Genomic DNA, 18,648 nt, shown 5'->3' with positions numbered 1-18,648 from the left:
ATCCCACCAGTACAACTGTCACACTTTTTTTATTTCAAACTCAAAACATTTGCTTGCCATTGTACAGTCTCTCAAAATTACTGTAAATCAAGCCCAATGGTGTGAATTACAAATGATAAATGCTCCCTCTGACCTGATCAAATTGTGACTAATTTATTGAACATGTTAACATCTTCTTATTCAGTTGCTATTCCACAACTTTTTGTTTGGTCTTTGAAAAAGACCTTTTGAAAACACAACAGTGTCCCTTGTACAACATGGAAATCTTCTAAAAAACGACATATTTAAAAAAAAAACAACAAGAAAATGTTTTTTTAACAGTCTTCTGCTGGTATGACATCAAACTCTGGTGGCAACTGTGATGCTGCTTGGCGACTCTGTGTTTGAGAGGCCATGACCCAAGCCTGCAACACTGCATCTGAGTGTGGAGATGATGATGTCCGTTGTGATGAAGATAAGGAGATGTGGTGCTTTCTGAGCAGGATCAGACGAGGGTTCCGCAGTAAGGTGTAAAGCAGCCTCCAGCGCCTCCTGGCCTGACTATTCCCAGGGGATTCTGAATAGAAATTAGAAGTTAAACATGCAAATTATGAAAATGCAGTAGTCATTGTCAGTGGATGGTTGTTCATGTAAGAGCTCTACACACACCCACAAACCTCCCTATCCACCCACACTCACACACACGCTTTCTCTCTCTCACACACACACCAACACACACTGACCAGATGGCGTGTTGTTGAATGTTGAATATGAAGACGCAGCGTGTCTCTCCAGCGTGTTGGAGACCAGCAGCTGGCAGAAACACACCATGACTGGATTGTTATGATAGTGGTCAGCAAAGATCATCCCAACCCAGGTGCTGTAGCCTGGAACATGCAAGACACAAGCCTAGATGTTAGATCCACACACTATACATAGGAGATAACACTGTAGCATTTTATAATAATAAACGAGACTCGCACATCTACATTGCTCTTCACACTATAACTATAGTTGTTGTCTTAAAGGGTAATTCCACCAAATTTACACATTAAAGTGAGCTTACAGAGAGTACTGCTGAACTCTGTATCTGATAAATCACCTCCAGTGATGTAACTCAGTGGCTTAGTTGCATTGTGGGTAATGTAGTCATCTGGTCTAGTACTGCACCCATCTAACAAGGTTGGAGTCATTATGGACAGTTTCAAAACAAATGATCAAAATTGATACAGCAGAACCAGAGAAATCAGCTGTTTTATTCCACTCGTTCTTTTTCCTTTTCAAGACATGGCCTACCTTACCCACCATGCAACTACAAACCACTGAGTGACATGAAACAAAGCATTTTATCAGATTACACGCAGCTTCTTCTGGAGCCAAAAAAGGACCTCTTACTATTTTCTTCCCCACATATGCAGTTTTTCACATATGCAGTAATACTCCCCAAGACCTATTATTAATATGCTTTAATGTGTGAAATTGGTGGAGTTACCCTTTAAGACACACAACAAATCCACTGGTGCACTGTGAAATGTTGCCATCTGCTGGAAGATGTGGTTGCAAGCAGGTTAATACCAGTTTCACTAAAAGTATTTACAACAAAATCAGGTTTAGCTGTGTTGTTTTATGGTGGTAAATCGTGAATATTTCCTTTAAACAATATTTCATTTTTGTCTCACGTGCACATCAGCTGAAGTTGAGCTTACCAGCATCCATGCCTTCATATCCTCTCTGCATTATGGTCCGGTCTATGCGTGACACCAGCCACGTTCCCGCCAGAATGCTGCTCAGCAACCTCAGTATGCAGTTGCCGATCCCCATCACCACATTGTAGAAAAAGAAGAAGTAGCTGAAGCAGTGGAACGCCTTCCTGGAGAGGAGGAAGAGAAACTGGGATTCCAGGTTACTGTACGGAGGAGGTTTACCTTAAAAATATATTCACTTGTTACTCTTAAAGGGATTGCTAACACTGTAAAACACCATCACAGCTGTATCCTCTATCTGCTGGTTTCAGCGAGTCACTGAAGCCACTTGACTCTATTAAGTAAGAGAGAAAGTGAATGTTTTATGACTTCAGTATCTCATTTGGCCTTTATCACCAGCACTTCCCTTTTCAGCAGTCACTGTTTGCTGATGTTGGACCTTCGTTTCAGTGGGATGGTTTTATCGCTTACATAAGATTATAGCTATAGGCCACCCACCTGTTGTTGAGAGCCAGAGGTTTCTCTTTATCAGTGGGAGACATTTTGTCCTGGAGGAAGAAGATCTGAACCAGAACTACCTGGAGAATCACCAGGGCGATCACCAGGGCGATGGTCAGGCTGAGAGACACCAGAGAAATGAAAATCAATAATCCACTTGGTTACCTAACCACCAATTATATATCCACAACCACAAGGAAAGCAGCCTTACACTGTAATTCCCAGGTTGCTGAGCATGCTGAGTACCCTGCCATGCTTTATAGGAAGAACCAAAGCATAGACGAACAGCAGGGCAAACAGGAAGTGGACAAAATGGACAATCAGGTAGCCTGTAGGGGAAATGCAGAGGAGACATCCTAAATATCTTGTGTAATCTTTCTATATCCATGCTGCTGTATGTTTTACTCAGGACTGTTGCTCTATAACTTTTGATTCTTCTATTCCACTCTCAAGACTATTCTGTGTGATAGGAACAAAAAACAATTGCGCAACTCCATCCATGCTTCATTCCTAACAAGATTTTAACATGGCCAATATTTAGTTGTGTAAAATGTTTTTTCTACAAACACATTTAGCAGTATGTTACGCTTAAAGGTTTATTAGGTTTTGTGGGTTTCTGGAGTTTTGATACTCATTTGTGGTCTTGATCTAGCTGTAATTTTCAAGGGGTGTGATGACTGAGTGGAGGGCAGTGGATATGGCATCCTCTGCAGATGTGTTGGTTCTTAATGCAAAATGTAGCTATATTTTTGAATTTTTCCCCTACATTTCTGACAAAGTTTTCAATACACGTACTTATATGTTGTGGCTTTCTCACTAGTTAGTGTGGAAAAGTAAATGCAGAGCTACCTCGACCATCATGTAATGCTAAAGCTTGGGGTTGAGAAACACCTTTTACAGACTGAGACCATTGAATTAAATCCTAAACCAATAGGCTTGTTCATTGAGAAGTTAGTTTCTGCCTAAAGCTTCCTGTTAATGGAACCTTTCCCTCTTCATCTTTCCCTCGACTTATGAAAGCATCTCACTAACGGCATCATTTTGGGAGCAGCAGGGTTGAGTCCCATTACAGACCATGTCCCGATGCACATCTGCACAGCTGCTTGATTTTGTGTTAAAAGCACAAACACGTCCCTTATTCATGTTTTTAAGAAGATGAGTAACTTACCCCACAGTGTGAACGCTATTTGCCAACCAGAGTATCTCGTGATGGAAGCCTGTGAACATTCAACGAGGAAACTTTGGTTGTGCAATCCTTAAGTCTATTGAGCAAAAGTGTGTGCGTGTCCTTTACATAATCAAACATTAAAACACATGCTCACACATTTGAATAGATCAGACTTGCAGTTGTGTGTGTGTGTATGCGAGAGCCTGTGTCTGCTCACACAATTAGCGAGAAGCCCCATCAAGATGCCCGAGAGCCTCGAACCTCATTTGTGATAATTATGAAGTGTTTTGGCAAAGCTGGCGGGGTGCAGCGGCCTTATGGTTCCACAATATGTGGACCGCACAGAGGATCACACACTGTGACGAACACACACATTTTGGCCTGTCAGCACAGTTATACTAGGGTGGATCTCACACTGGTAAGTGCTGATTTTGAGTGAAACAAGTGAAATCTGATTTGCACTACATTTACTGCCATTTGCTTAATGTGTGTGTGTGTGTGTGTGTGTGTGTGTGTGTGTGTGTGTGTGTGTGTGTGCATTACTTACTACACTGACAGCTGAGCTAGGGTTGTGAAACTTCTCAGGAAGAAACCCCTTCTGCCCTCTCCACAGTCTCTTCAAGTGTTTTCTGTGTGCACAGTTACACAGTGACACTCATCTATGACGGGTCTTATTATAACTGGCTGTTGTAACATCCTACAAACTTTTGGAAACTGACGGTTTTCAGTTTACCTGTAACATGCTAAGACGTGGAGAGTGTAGGCTACCGAGTTGAGACTAGCAAAGATGGTGGTAGCTAGCCAAGACTCTGGAACAAAAGAAATCACAACATGGCTCACCTTGTTTCACACAGTTCTGAGGATCATGAATAAACAACCACACCTTCATGTTCCAAAAAATATATTAACAAAATTGTGATTTGTTTGATTTGTCAGTGAAGAGTTGATTTTTTGGCTCATTCCCATGAGTAATGCTCACAATCGAGGCAGCCGGACAGAACTGTCCCCAAGAAACATGAGTCATGCAGACCAACTCACTCCTAGCCACGTCGATGAACTCCTCCAGCTGTGGTATCATGGCTCCCAGAGCTTCCGTCTGATTACAGGAAGTCACCAGATATTCTAATGTCTCCTTCCACTTCTCTACTCGGTCAAAAGCCACATTACTGACGCTGTAGTCGGCCAGGGTCATCTGTAGAAATGATATAAAGACAGAGATTTGTGGAGTCGTCATTTTCCAGAACAAAGAGTCTGGATGAGACATTTGGTCTGACTTAATGAAAGGGCTGTCACATTATACCGTGTACAGGCCTATGAGGGATATAATGGCAGTGCCGATGATCCTGTTGGGGAACTTGAAGTGGGGGTCCCACTCATACACTCTTCTCTGGAACCAGCTGAGGGGCTTACTGCAGCACAGAAAGGAGGGTCAAGCCTGATTGTGGGTGTGTGTCTGCATGACTGTGTGTTGCTACCTTCAGGTGCAATCTGAAATCTGGTAAATCTGTCAAAAGTTAAATGTGTTTTTATAAACATCTTAACACATGCAGAAAAAAGTGGTTCCCTCACCAACCGACAGAAGTGAAACTCTACCTGTGCGCAGGCGTTTTCCTCAGCAGGCTCTTAACATGCTGCACCTGGTGCTGCTCAATCAGCTCCTCAGGGTCCTGGCAGAAGATCCAGTTTATTATTGAGGGGAAAAGATTCAATTATTAATTTTATCATTCTAAAACTGGATTATCTAAGGTTTAGTATGCAATTATAGATTTTAGTCCCATACACTCCTGTACCTTCAATTCAAGATGTATGTATTTTCAAAATATTTGATATTGATATTGATATCCTAGGTGAATCCTGGCAAAAGGTTATTCAGACAATACAACGCGATAAAGATGAGAACAAATAAAAGTGAAAATATGATTAATGAAAGAGGAAAAAAAACAGCAAGAAACTTTCAGTCATTTTACGCAGTGGGCATGCTGACCTCTGGCTCCAGTTGCAGACGTATTCGAACAGCTTTAACCAGCATGTAGATGAATCGTCCCAAGAGGAAGATGAGGGAGAGGATGCAGGGCCACTGGACGATGATCTTCTGGTGTATGCCCAGAATCTTTAAAATCACACACAAAGTCATCCCGTTTGTTCATTTTCCCCCGTGGTGTCCAACAAAGTACCCACAGGCAAGTCTTCCTACAGAGCCTCATTCATTTAAGCTGCAGGCAGAAACAATCGTCTGGACAGAGGAGGCTGGTAACTTGGTCACAAGCCACACTACAACAACAAGCATCATTGCACTATGATGAGTTTAGTACTCACCTACCTTACCACTGGGACAGGTGAATGTATCCCAGACCGTAATAGTGATCCTACAAAAAAAGCACAGATACACTAAATAAACCCACTCATCTGTCCATACTGTTGAAATAAACCCTTTGTTGCTCTAATCCACATAGTGAGAATAAATATTTACCAGCACAGAGAGTACAGTATCCCCAGCACTGCCCCAGCTGCTCTGCAAGGCGTGGACAGACAGGCAAAGAAAGGGAAGTAGACCAGGCCCACCTCTAACGCTCCGATCAGAAACATTATAGCTGAGGGATAAGAGACCAGGGAAACAGCACATCAGTCAACATGATTAGATGTTGTACCTGCAGTTTGAATACAGAGCCCGGATCACAATGTTCAGTGGTCGGAGTACCTCTGGCCCAGGTTGGGACTGAGAAGGGGACGTAACCTTCAGAGAAGAGCAGCAGGACGCTGGAGGACACGGCACCGAACGCAAACCCATAGGACCACCGATTACTCAGACTGCCTATGGTGTCTAAAGGACTGGGACACAGTCATGACAAACAGTGTAAACACAACCAGAAGCACACAAAGTAGCCTGATACATGAGATCAAGAGGAGGGTAGATGTGAGATAATCCAGACTGTTGCCTATGACAACAAGGAAACCTGTTCATTTTGCTGTGACTTTATGTCCTGACACTCATCGCTGCTGCTGACTTACATCACAATGGCAAAACGTCCTCTCAGGAAGGGCAGTCTGCGGTCGATGCCCAGTGTTTTGGCTCTTTTCTGGAGGAAGGAGAGTATCCCCGTGATAAACACCTGCAGGGCGAGAAATCGATGCAATCTTCAACAATGCTTTGTTTGCATCACTGCAGCTGCTGGCTTTCTGTTGACTTTGAGATGGGGGGATGGACCCAGTTTGTTTTATTCATGGCTAGCAAGCTAGTTTCTTTAGGTTTCAGAATCAAAGTCAGGAGATTTTAACTTGCACAAGCCTCAGCAGATGCATCCTCCAATCACTAACAAGCTGATCGATACTATGAGTCCGTGGTGGCAGAGGGATCCACTGGATCACACGGCTGACCTTATAAAATGTAGGTCTCATATCTGAACCTTACACTTTGCATCACCAGCTTGGCAAGTGTCCTATCAAAGCAGTTTCAGATCATGCTGCTGTATCTTCAAACTCATTCACTGAGGGTGTAGTAGTAACAGCTGTGCTGTGTTTCAGATCTGGACCTGAAAGAAGAGAATTGTAGCTCCAACTTAAAAAAAGCACAACAGTAAATTGTGTTAATCTAACATGTGAACTTAAATAAGATTTATGAGTAACTAAAAGTTAGCTAGGAAAACTTTTTTCAGTGTGATTGTACACTGGAAAAAATGTTTTAGATGAAATCACCAAGTTTAAATGACATAACTTACCCTTAAAATATATATATTTTTTAAAAAACTCAATTTATTTGTTCATTACCAACTGAAAAACATTTTTAAAGACAGCTCTGATAATTCTGTTTTTCAGTGTGTAGTGTAATTATATTTCTAGACACCCTCTGTTATGTGAGTACATCGTGAACGCAGAAACTTAAAATGCTGTTTCCCAAATATCACTTCATGTAACATTTTATATAACAAGGGTACAAATCATAAACTTAAGTAATGACTAACTTACACCTGACCTGAATGGTTTGATAAATAAACTGATACAGGATGTATCATAAAGCCCTGTTGCTCAGCATTAACAAATGATCTAGTTACTATGACCATAGGAGATCATTAAAGAATGCTGATTAGGAGATATTCTTCATACATGAGCTGAAATGCTTAAAGAAAGTTGGATTTTATTTACATAAATGTTTGTTCATGTCACAGTATTCAGTGTTTACATCCTGCATCTGTTAAAATCACGATGAGTCATGCATTAGTTAATCATTAGTGAAGGATATGATTCTGTCCTTACTATAAACTGTTAACACAAACCCATACATCATCGGCACATACTGGTCAATATCCGTTTTCCTTGTTGTCATGTGAAAAATGAAATATCTTGATTGTTCATTTTCAGTAACACTGAGGGAGCACACATTTATTGTTCAGAAAAAGGATCTTTTTTCTTAAACTAAGCAAACCATTTTAATCCCATCTGACCACCTGACAAATACATTGTTTTAAATCTGTTATGTTTTGCTCAAGACAGGTTGACACTCTTCTCATATCGCAGGTTAAATTGATGGACAACTCACTGCTGGTATGAGTGAAACATGCAGGAAGAGATCCATAGAGATGCCATTCTCACAGTCCTGAACTCGACTGTCGACCCTGGAGACACAGTAACAATACAGACAGGATGTAATAGCTTGATTTGACTGATCTATACTGTGGGGACACGGGGCAGGATGGAAATGAGGGGAACGAAGTGAAAGTAGGAAGAAATGAATGGGATGGACAGAACTAAACTGATCAAGAATCATTAAAACGTCACGGCTCAGAGGTCCTAATGCATCGATCAGCATCAGCTCAGGTTCAGGTTCACTGTCGCTCTGTCTTGATTCGAACCTGCTCGTGAAGTCTGTGACACATCAACCCGCCGACTGACAGTAACAAAGCAAAGAGCCGCACCGTCAACGTCAGCAGCGGTGAGCAGAGTGTTCACAGTGTGTACTTACCCAGGTTCCACTTGGGTTCCTATCATCGTCAGGTCGCTGCAGTCTTAAAGGCTCTGTCTCTGCTCTGCTGTAAAGACCGAGGAAGCAACTGCACTCACACCACTTCTCTGTTTCCTGGTTTCAGTCATGTGACTCACACAGTTGACCTTTGACCTCAGTATTCAACACTTTATTTCTCTCTGTTGTTTCATGTCCACTGTCCCAGCGTGTCGCTCTGCGCTCCTGTCATCTTCATGACACACACACACACACACACACACACACACACACACACACACACACGACTGAACATTATCGACCGCTGTGTTACTCAGTCTAAGTTGGGTAAATATTGGCTCCCAGCACCGATAACCAAGCGATCATTCACCTCCAGCCTCCACAGTACAAAGGAATGCTTTCAGATTATGTTACCTAAAAAACACTTTCTTTATTTACTTTCCTTTTTAATAACCTCCAATGTACTCACTAGATTTATTTAATTTGTAGCATCAGTTTTGACTTTGATTTGGATTTTAATGAACTAAACAAAAGGAAACGTCAGACGGTTGTTTACTGCTAATTGGCGTTTATTACTCATCGTCATGACACAGACATTTAGGCGAGCTGGGATCTGATGTTGGGTCGATAATCAGATCCCGACTGGTCCCCTTAGTGGTGACATCATCTCCCGGGCAGGTCAGCAGCTCTCCTCTTTGGCGATCAAAATGTCCATCTTGGTTGCTCTGCAGAGTGGATCAGAACACGTCACCATCGTGATTCAATCTGTTTTGCTCAGCTGGGAATATTCCAGCTTTGAATCAATGTCAGCGAAAATTATAACAAATGTTGTGATGAAACCACCCAATCACAAAGAAAGTATGAATTCCAGTTCAATTCTATTTCACTATCTATCTTTACAGATAGTACATGGGGGCATCGATAACCATGAGTGATAAAAAAAACAAGGAAAATGTTGTCAGTGTGCAGAATGAAGATGCACGTCGTGGCTGTAGAACCAGGCTGTCACAGGCACAACAGGTTTCCCAGGGAGGCCAGGTTGTGACAGAATCTATCTTCTTATTATAGTAGTATAAAAATCTGGAGAGATTTATCTTTGAACACACTCAATTCTGGGTTTCTCAGTTTGCCTGACCCTCAGAAAGAGGAGAAAAGAAAACTGGGGAGAAACGTCAGTGGGAAGGATTAGCTGCAAAATATCAGTGTCGTATAGCCAAAAGCCATACTTGAGTAAAATTAATGATACTGTGTTAAAATATTACTTTAAAAGTGAAAGTCACCCTTGCAAAATGTACTTGAGTCAAGTTATCTGATATGATGTGTGAATCATATCAGTGAATTAAAAAAGTGAATTAGATTTGGCTCTGATGCAGCCTGTGATGTGCAAAGTGACTAGTATCTAAAGTTATCAAATAAAGCATTTGCCTTTAAATGTAGTGGAGTGGAATTATAAAGTAGCCGATAATTTAAATGCCCAGGAAAAGTACAAATGTTTCAATACTGTGCTTGAGTAAATGTACATACACATACACAGTGTGCATGTAGTCACACCTCATATTAACTCATTGTGTGTGGATGTGGAAGTACATTTGAGCGGCAGTGGAGAGGTCATTGGAGAGACAGACAGAACATCAGAAAACAGACAGAGAGGAACAGAGAGAACAGTTATTTCTTTTCTTTTACTTTTCCTGTTATTAAGCCTCTTTATGATTTAAAGAGGCTTGTACACGATGCTGCAAGATCTCATGAAATTTGGTGCTTTTCCCTGATTTGCTCACCAGAAACGTGATCAGCGTTTTCTAGCAATGACGAATGATCCCCTGCTCATTTCCAGACCAGGACGTGAATAATAGACTGAACTGGAAAGCGTCCAGTCATTTTGAATCAGCTGCTGTTTACGCTCTGCTGTTTCACCACCGGGGGGCGACTCGGCGACTTCAGCCTCCACAAAGTTGACTTCATGTGACCTCCTGTGTGAATGCTGTGAGGGTGCAGCAGCTGTGTGTACTCACTGTCTCTGGACACACAGGGTGCACTCGTTGGCGTAGGTGTTTCCATCGCTGCCGCACACCGGAGCGAGGTTCAGGGGGCACGCCACGATCTCCATTTCAGGGCAGGAGGGCTGCGAGAACATAAAGCAACTCACCCGTGATCACCTGAGAAGACAGCTCACTCACCATACACCATTACACACTTATGATCCCCTTTAATCATGATCAAAACACCCTCTTAGATGCACACACACACACACACACAGATGAGTCAAGATGCAGCACCTTCCTCAGGAGTCCAGATTTCTTCTCAGCATCTATAAAAAGAGCAGATGACTGATAAAACCTTACATGTTGAAAATAATTGACTCCTTATGTCATAAACTCCTGTACATGAGTAAGTGAGTCAGCAACCCGCCTGATCCAGAGAGAAAAATATCTTTATGCAAACTTTCCAGCCGAGACTGGATAGTTATCTGATCTGTTCTTGGGTAGGGTGAGTATATGAGTGCCTACTAGGGCTGCACAAACCTTCTTTTCCAAACATTAAGGGCATATTTGTTTGGCGCAGACCCCAACACACACTGCATTGTCATGATTTTACTAGTTTTCCCACTGATGCAAATCAAATCACAATCGTAACATCTGACAAAATGTCATCATGTGATTTTTTTTTTTTTTTTTTTACATATTGTACACCTCTAGTGCCTACTATGTAATATGAAATACATTCATTTAAAGGCACAATGCTTATAATAAACATGCAAACAAAATGTATATACTTCTGTTTCGCTTCAACATCAATGTGTCTTTTTCTTTTGTTCGAACTAAATCTCCTCTGACACGATGTTGTTACTCCACCAACATGAAATCCTTAAAGGCCCAACATGTAGAGAAACTGTTAAAAATTGCTCTCAACTACTTTACCTTGATCCATAACAGCCACTTTACGATAAATGTGTAAAATGCCTCAAAACTGAGCGTGTTTTTCCTGTGTTACCTGCAGCCACGCAGATGAGCAGAAGTCCCAGAAAAACAGCTCTTCCAGTCCTCATGTCGGTGGATGAATAACTCAGACTGACTGAAACCTCTGTGCGTGAGTTTGCTGGCGACGGATTTTGTGTGTGTGGGGCGTGTGTGTGTGTGTGCGCGTGGGAGCACAGCAGGTGACGCACAACAACACATGCACGCTCTAGAAACTTATAGCGAGCATTAACACAGACGCCCACACAGACTGTAAACACATCCTTTGTTCAGTCATTAGCTACAAACTTCCATCTGTCAAAACCCAACTAGCTGTGGTCACACAGCTGCAGCAGCAGAAAGGCAAAAATAATCAAATCAGGAGTCTTTTTTTTTTTTTTCCAAAATGTATGATTTTTTAATTTTTTAATGCAAAGAGTAACTATACACAATGAGTAACAGACCCAAACAGCTGTTTAATACTTAAAAATGTAAACAAATAATAATATTGAGCACGAGAAGAGAAATATCACCATCTTACTGTCCTGCGTTTCTCTTTATCTCTCTACTGCTTTTCACTTATTTCTCTCAATCATGTAAGCTTCTGCCCTCTTTTTCAAGTGTCAAAAAAAAAAAAATGTTTTGACGCAGAGTTGTAGCTTCGCTCCGTCTCAATTATATCTGTGTTCCAGTGCAGACATTTGATTTTAAACGTCTTATTTGCCAAATCTCTTGCTTCTACGTCTCTGACACTACAGGCTATAAAGTGCTCACATTTAGCTGAGGGTGAGTCTGAAGACCCACAGCAGTGACTAGATCCCCGAGATTACGGAAACCCATTCCATGATTTTATATGACACAGAGCACCCTTAATGACAATCAGTCATTAAATTAAACCCTGGATATGATTTTCTTTTAGTTTTTTTTTTTTTTGGAATATAAAGCATTACAAGCACAACTCTAGTAGACATGGTCCCCTGTTTTATGTGCAGTCTGGCCTTTGGACCAACACTGGAAAGTCTAAAATTTGAGTTACTGACGGTACAGTCAGTGCTGCAGCTTACCAATGTGGACAAAAACTGAAAGATTGGAATTTGGCAACATCACTAGGAAATAGCAAAAACTTGCAGTGTGACGGAGACTGAGTGAGGGAGAACAAATTGGACGTGAAATGTGCTTTTTGTTCTCGACAACAGAAGAGGATTTCTATGAGCTGATGGATAAAAGAACTGAAACAAAAGCACAACTTGAAACTTTACAAAACCTCCTTGAGATTATGCTGGTTGATCAAAGATACACGTTCAGCTCCATTTGGCACAGTTATTGTTTGTTCATTCCACTGGTAACATTTTTTTTTTCACTTGACATCACAAGATACTGCTGCCACTGTACATAATATCCACACCGGTGACGGCTCAGGTCTCAAACGCTTCCATCGTGCCCTCACGCAGTGCATGTATAAAAGCACGCATTACAAGAAAAGTTGCCATCTTTAGACCTCATACAAGCAGAGTAGCTGTGAACCTGTTTTCTCCGTATACTGGAGCTACAGTTTTACCCACAGGAACATTTCCATGTCACTCATCAAGTTACATTTTGACACAGATTTCCACAGTTGTTTTTTTTTTTTTTTTTTTACAACAGAATCTGAACTCCACATATACGTTATTTGGCGGTAAACCGACAACAATAATGAAGCACAATTCCGTCGTCTCCAGTCCTTTACAAGCTGATCTGACGGCATGCTCTGGCACACACACACATACACACACACAGTAGTGCTGATAGTCCAGGTGTGTGGCCAATTTGAAAGCATGCATTATATATTTCCAATGAACTTTCAAAAACACCAGTCCCACATTGTCTGCAATCTTCATCTTTCTGTCGAAGCCACATCTGCCAGTTTATGACGGTTCTCCTTTGTCCATTCTGATTGGTCTTCCGTTCCATTTAAAGAGGGCAGGACAAGTAAAACAAGCCAGTATAGTAGGCTGCGTCATGTACAGACATCAAGCAACCACAATTTTTTTTTTTTTGACAATGAAGGACACAATTTCTTAAAGAAAAGAAAAAAAAGACAGTCAAGTTTCAGTCATCATCTTCACTAAGAGCTGATGTTTTGTGCTTCGACGCATGTTGGAATCCGTCTCATACATTCCTTAGCAGCCTAAATACATTGTTGTTGTTTTCTAATGGAGTGCTCGGATTTCTCTCTCCACCATGATACAGTATAGGCACTGTGCTGGACAATGTCAAGGACACCAAGAACAACAAATATAAAAGACAAATGGGTTATCAATCTTAATTGTTATCCAAACAAAATGGGAAAACAACTCCAAAGAGGTTAGCTTCGTCTATTAGAATTAAATTACCTTAAAAAATCTAATTAGTAAAAATAATCATGTTGCATGTCTGCACGTTTGTGACTTAAATTAACTGGATTGTAAATGCTTCTTTTGCATTAGAAAACAACTGCGCTTGGTAACGAAGAGCGACAGAGAGGTTTGACCCTGATAAAAAAGTAGTCAGTCCATCTAGCAGTTGGCAGTGAATGATCAGAACCTTTTTCTGCTCTTGCTGTTTCACGCTACAATACAGAGTAGCACACATACACACGCCCCCCCTGACTACTGCTTACTACTTTTAGGACAGGGGATGTTTCTACTAGAGATATTTCCTTCTATCATCCCAGATGCCGTGTCCACTGAGTGAGTAGCAGGTCTACAGGCTTTCAAGTCTGACACAGCATCATAATCCTGCTGTCGCTTCAAGTGTTTCTTTCTTTCTCTCTGGCCATCTTAGTGAAGGAGAAGCACCAGTCTCCAACCCTCACAGGAATTTCTTCTCATCTTAAATATATTTATATATATTTCTTGCATTGATTTGCATTGAGTTGTCATTATTTCAGTGTCTGTCACGATACCTGCAGTCTCTGCCTTTTCAAGAGGCTGTGCGCTGACGTGCAGGTCCACTGAGAAATGATAACAATTAAAAAATACTAAAAAATAGAAAAAAAAACAACAAAATTTAACATAGTCTGTCTCCCCCAGCTGGTTAGTGGTCCATATTTTGTGAGGTGGGGGAGGGCGGGTGAAGCTTAGCAGCACCCACTGATGGTATGTTGCGGAATCAGACGCAGCTCTCCCTGGTCTTGTTGTCCGTGAGGAAAGAGTTTAGCTGGGAAATGTCCACTACCACAGCGTCCCGCTTGTTCAGATGGACGTCTTTCAAATGGTCCTCATCACTTTGGTCCTTGGCGAAATTTACAAACACCTGCAGGAAGGAAGAGAAGAGGGGGCAGGATTTAGATTTAGCATAAACAAACTCATAATCTAGTTGCAGTCTGAGCCTTGAGACTTGCTTACTTGGTCTAGAGTTGTCTGGGAGACGGAGTAGTCCTCTATGCTGAGCGTCTCCTTGTTCGTAGAGAGCAGGGAGAAGATGCGGGCGAGGGAGGTGAGGGAGGTGGGCAGCTGGTACTGCAGCATGTTGCGGTGTTTCTCCTTCAGCGTGCTGCCCGGCAGCTCCCGCTCGATGAACTCCATCACCGGCCGGAGGTCTGGGTCAGGGCCAGCCACCCGCAGGATGATGGTGTAGCCGTCACCAAACCTGGTAGGAGCATGACGAAGCACATTTCATTCATCCGATCTCTTTAAGTGATTATCATTCTCATTTCTTTCATGTGTGAGCCTATATGCCATGTGATTGTGGCGAGATTTCCCACCTGTTTTTGAGATGCTGCACACTGCCCAAGCAGCGGAACCTGCCGTTGACCATGATGGCCATTCTTGTGCAAAGTGCTTCACACTCTTCCATGCTGCAAAAACCACATGAACACACCAGGATGAGCTCAGTGATCTTAGACTTACACAAACCATAGTCACTGACATGATGATATAGAATTTTATGGTTCAGTTGATCGAACAGATGTAATCTAACCTGTGTGAAGTCAGGACTACAGATCGTCCCTCTTTGATGATGCTGAGGATTGCGTTCCACAGAGCACGGCGAGCTTTAGGGTCCATGCCTGTTGTCGGTTCATCCTGTAAATGGGAAACGCCAGATATTTAGCTTCTGCTTCAATGACCATGCTGGTGCTGTATGCTACAATGATTCAGATGTATTTGTGTACGTTTAAACATGTTGCACCTACCAGAAACACTACAGGTGGTCCGCCGATGAGAGCAATGGCGGTGGACAGTTTCCTCATGTTTCCTCCACTATAGCTGCCCGCTGACTTGTCCACATATTTGACCAAGCCGAGCTTCCGGATGCCCCACTCTGCCACCTAGTGGACGGGAGAAGATTTGTGCGTTAGTGTCAACCATCTTCTTTTGAAACAGTAATTACAGGGGCATAATGATGTGTTTATTTTGCATTGACTAATATTCTATACAATGCCTCTGCAGACTACAAAAACAAAAGGATGAGCCCATTGTATATCTAAATGATCAAAGTCATCTGTCATTGTAAGTACAGTTGGTCCATGTATATGTGTTCCAGTGTGAGTTACTGACCTCACAGACTTCCTTCTCAGGAACGCCCCTCAGGATGGCGTAAAACTCGAGGTGTTCTCTTCCGGTCAGCAGGTCGTTGATGGCATCAAACTGAGGACAGTAGCCCATGTTCTGATGCACCTCGTCTATCTCTGTGTTCACACTGGAGAGTTTAAGAGTGTTTAGTTTCACAGCAAAAGCAAAACATTTTAAAGAAAGCTAGTTTGAGTTCCAGCGTAAACCAGCTTGTTGAAGAAGTTCAGTTAAACTTTACATTATCTCAACATTGCATTATGCCGTGGTTCAATATTCATTTCAAGTATCACTGATGCCAAGAATATATTATGGTGTTCACTACCTCTTGACAGACTGGCTGAACTTGCTGAATATACTAGAATATTATATGAAATTAAATACAAATGATTGGATATTTTGCGCCATTTTACCTTTTGCCAGCCAGGTAAGCCTCTCCACTGGTAACCAAAGAGTCTCCAGTCAGCATTTTAAAGGTGCTGGTTTTGCCTGCGCCATTCACACCCAGCAAACCGAAGCACTGAGGGAGGGGAGAGACATGATATTAGCTTAACCTTATCATCCTGTTACAAACACAACTTCAATGACAAACGTTTTATCTGTAAAATAAAAGACAGCCTAGTGTAATATTTTCTATCCCGTACCTCTCCAGGGGGGATGCCGACACATAGCCGGTCCACTGCCGGCTTCTGTTTACGCTTGTAAATCTTGGTGAGCTGCCTGAGCTCCAGGATGTCTGACTGTCCTGCTCCGCTCAGGATCCTCTGTCGCTCTCTGGCCACGTCCTCGTCTTCTTCTCCGATAGGTTTCAGATGACTGGTGGACGACCTGGATGGACAGAGAAGGAGGAGGGGTCACATTCAACACAGGGTTTAGTTGAATCCTTCACCCAGAGGGGATTCAAATCCTAATCCCCTTTTGTTTTGACTTATGACATTTTAGGAATGGATACTGTGTCATGGGGAAAATTCTAGAGGTTGTTGTCCTCATAATTAAGCTGAAGGATCACACGTGTATCGAAGGCTTCACTCACCTCGCTTTGATGCAGAAGCGGTACTGAATGAGGACAGTGATGACAAAGAAGATCACGCCCTCTATGGCCATGGCAAACAGGTTCTTTCCCACCATGTCCCAGGCCAGAGGGGAGCGGAACCGATTCTCACCTTTAGAGACACAAGCAGAACCACCGATAAGACATTTTAAACACATCTAGAAAATGTATGTTTGCTTCCTTGACAAAAAATTAGGATACATGTGTAGGAGTAGTCTGCTGAAATTACCAAATCTCTCCAAAGCGTCAGCCATTGCCTGATTCTTCACCATGTCAATCAGTCCTCTACCCAGACAGAAGTGAGGGAAGATGAGGAACACGTTCTTCAGGATGTCGTTGATACCACCGATTTCCTTAAATGGGATAAAGACGGTTCTTAATTATGAGGGGTAAAGCATTCAATCTCAATTACGTCTTAGTTTGCATTCAAAAGCGCTCCCTTCCACCTGAACAAAAATAACTTATTTACATTGCTTCCAAACAGCTCCAGAACAAATGTGGACACGCTGCCGTTGATTCCTATCAGTATGTTAACGCTGGTCAGGACCACGTAGGCCGTGCTGGGGATCTTGAAGAAGAACGAGGCTGGGTACATCAGAGGGGTGATGGACCACCTGTGGAGGGATACAGAGATAATTTCAGATGAGAGGGGGTCAGAGAAATAGAGAAAATAAATGAAAGGGCGAGTCAAACAAGCCGACTGTGTGTCAAAATGTACCCATAGAGCAGCAGCAGCAGGGCCAGCACAGGCAGATTGGTGGAAGAGACGTAGGCGTCTTGTTGGAAACACACAAAGATGATGATGACCAGTGTGGCTGGGACGATGTAGTTACACTGTAAGAAAAGAAGGAGAGGAGGTTAAAAATAAGCTTTGGTTACATTTTAGGATAATAAAATTTGATAACTTTAATACATCCTAATCCATAATCCATCATTTCTAATTTAGTTACAACAGGGGCCAAGATCATCTAAAATGTTTTACCATATCCCAGACAAAGTTGGCCAGCCAGTAAAGGAAAGGCTGCACTCCGCTGATGAACTGCATGTGTTTGGCCTTGTTCACTCTCTCCTGGATGAGGAAGACTACAAAGCTTGCAGGGACAAAGGACATGGCGAAGATCACGCAGATGGAAACCAGCACATCCACTGATGTCGTCATCCTGAGGGAGGGAGAACAGATCACAGGAAACAATGAGAATTGAAGTCTCTCAGAAAAGGTCAAAGAAATGTTAGAACTGTTTATGCACGTCTCGGTAACGACACTAATACTCACAGTGCCACTTGTGACAGTTGCTCCTTGGTGAGGTTGAGCGGGTGATTGTGGGCAGTGATGCCAAACTTTGTGGGGTCTTTGCCACCTGTCAGACTTGCCCGCAGGATGCCGTTGTTCATCACGTTGAGGAAAGAACCAATGCTGTGCCAGCCCTTGTTATTGAACCAGATCTGGAGAGAGAGCGAGAGAGGGAGAGCAATACATTTAGTTTCTGTAACCTCAGAGGACACACAATGTAGGAGTAAATTAGTAGCTTGGCGATGAGCTGAATGCCGAAAGTCTTGGAGAGAGTAAAGATTACAGGGTATCTTGGGCAAATAGATATTTTCCCTTCAGCTCCGACTCCCGCTGCAGATTTTCTGTCTTATATCTTTCCAGGTTTATGGTTGCTTTTTCTTTTTGAAAAATTAAAAGCTCCTTCAGTTTGTGGTTTTGGATAAAAGTATGACCCTCATGACTAAAATGTGAAATTGTAATGTGTAACATTAAAAACTGAGAAAAACACAATTAATGAATAAGACTGAAAAAACAAATGAGCT

At 42.2% G+C, this 18,648-nt stretch overlaps 3 protein-coding genes across 5 annotated transcripts in view; all 3 read right to left on the bottom strand.

Moving 5' to 3' along the window:
* Positions 1-10: 10 nt before the first annotated feature.
* On the bottom strand, positions 11-8,444 carry stra6l (STRA6-like). 2 transcript variants are annotated; one of them, XM_037121417.1, is made up of 18 exons: positions 8,306-8,444; positions 7,883-7,958; positions 6,358-6,458; positions 6,047-6,177; positions 5,819-5,939; positions 5,669-5,714; positions 5,333-5,458; positions 4,942-5,015; positions 4,649-4,757; positions 4,387-4,540; positions 4,082-4,157; positions 3,896-3,977; positions 3,349-3,397; positions 2,392-2,509; positions 2,181-2,300; positions 1,686-1,849; positions 723-866; positions 11-556 (listed from the first exon to the last, which is right to left on the bottom strand). In XM_037121417.1, exons 1-18 carry the CDS (start codon positions 8,329-8,331, stop codon positions 315-317), a joined length of 1,959 nt encoding a protein of 652 aa, XP_036977312.1. In that variant the 5' UTR covers positions 8,332-8,444; the 3' UTR covers positions 11-314. The 2 variants fall into 2 exon arrangements, with proteins under 2 accessions (XP_036977312.1, XP_036977388.1); XM_037121493.1 differs by lacking the exon at positions 8,306-8,444 and adding an exon at positions 6,758-6,878 and having other exon boundaries at positions 7,883-7,926.
* Positions 8,445-8,856: 412 nt separating this feature from the next.
* Positions 8,857-11,460, bottom strand: spink4 (serine peptidase inhibitor, Kazal type 4). Its single transcript, XM_037121628.1, has 4 exons — positions 11,294-11,460; positions 10,579-10,610; positions 10,315-10,424; positions 8,857-9,027 (listed from the first exon to the last, which is right to left on the bottom strand). Exons 1-4 carry the CDS (start codon positions 11,346-11,348, stop codon positions 8,982-8,984), a joined length of 243 nt encoding a protein of 80 aa, XP_036977523.1. The 5' UTR covers positions 11,349-11,460; the 3' UTR covers positions 8,857-8,981.
* A 198-nt stretch (positions 11,461-11,658) lies between these two features.
* LOC119032235 (phospholipid-transporting ATPase ABCA1-like) overlaps positions 11,659-18,648 on the bottom strand; it is a 38,681-nt gene continuing 31,691 nt past the window's right edge. For both annotated transcript variants that reach the window (XM_037121212.1, XM_037121282.1), the window contains exons 36-49: positions 18,110-18,279; positions 17,819-17,996; positions 17,555-17,670; positions 17,306-17,450; positions 17,066-17,189; positions 16,819-16,948; positions 16,430-16,613; positions 16,199-16,305; positions 15,774-15,915; positions 15,410-15,544; positions 15,196-15,299; positions 14,981-15,073; positions 14,622-14,865; positions 11,659-14,529 (exon numbers count right to left, since the gene is read on the bottom strand). In XM_037121212.1, the coding sequence (XP_036977107.1) occupies positions 14,386-14,529; positions 14,622-14,865; positions 14,981-15,073; positions 15,196-15,299; positions 15,410-15,544; positions 15,774-15,915; positions 16,199-16,305; positions 16,430-16,613; positions 16,819-16,948; positions 17,066-17,189; positions 17,306-17,450; positions 17,555-17,670; positions 17,819-17,996; positions 18,110-18,279 (2,016 nt within the window). In that variant the 3' untranslated portion in view covers positions 11,659-14,385. The remainder of the gene's footprint in view (positions 14,530-14,621; positions 14,866-14,980; positions 15,074-15,195; positions 15,300-15,409; positions 15,545-15,773; positions 15,916-16,198; positions 16,306-16,429; positions 16,614-16,818; positions 16,949-17,065; positions 17,190-17,305; positions 17,451-17,554; positions 17,671-17,818; positions 17,997-18,109; positions 18,280-18,648) is intronic.

Source organism: Acanthopagrus latus, chromosome 1, assembly GCF_904848185.1.
Source record: "Acanthopagrus latus isolate v.2019 chromosome 1, fAcaLat1.1, whole genome shotgun sequence".
Lineage (NCBI taxonomy): Eukaryota > Metazoa > Chordata > Actinopteri > Spariformes > Sparidae > Acanthopagrus > Acanthopagrus latus.
The sequence above is the reverse complement of the archived record's forward strand: the minus strand, read 5'-3'. Positions and strand labels throughout refer to the sequence as shown.

Excerpts from the sequence above, each read along its gene's own strand:
- stra6l (XM_037121417.1), bottom strand. The coding sequence starts at position 8,331 with ATGATAGGAACCCAAGTGGAACCTGG. Across the intron at positions 6,178-6,357 it reads GGACGTTTTGCCATTGTGAT|TCCTTTAGACACCATAGGCA; the intron begins GTAAGTCAGCAG and ends ACTGTGTCCCAG. Across the intron at positions 5,715-5,818 it reads ATACTGTACTCTCTGTGCTG|GATCACTATTACGGTCTGGG; the intron begins GTAAATATTTAT and ends CTTTTTTTGTAG.
- spink4 (XM_037121628.1), bottom strand. The coding sequence starts at position 11,348 with ATGAGGACTGGAAGAGCTGTTTTTCTGGGACTTCTGCTCATCTGCGTG. Across the intron at positions 10,425-10,578 it reads AATCTGGACTCCTGAGGAAG|CCCTCCTGCCCTGAAATGGA; the intron begins GTGCTGCATCTT and ends ATGTTCTCGCAG. Across the intron at positions 9,028-10,314 it reads ACCCTGTGTGTCCAGAGACA|AGCAACCAAGATGGACATTT; the intron begins GTGAGTACACAC and ends TCCACTCTGCAG.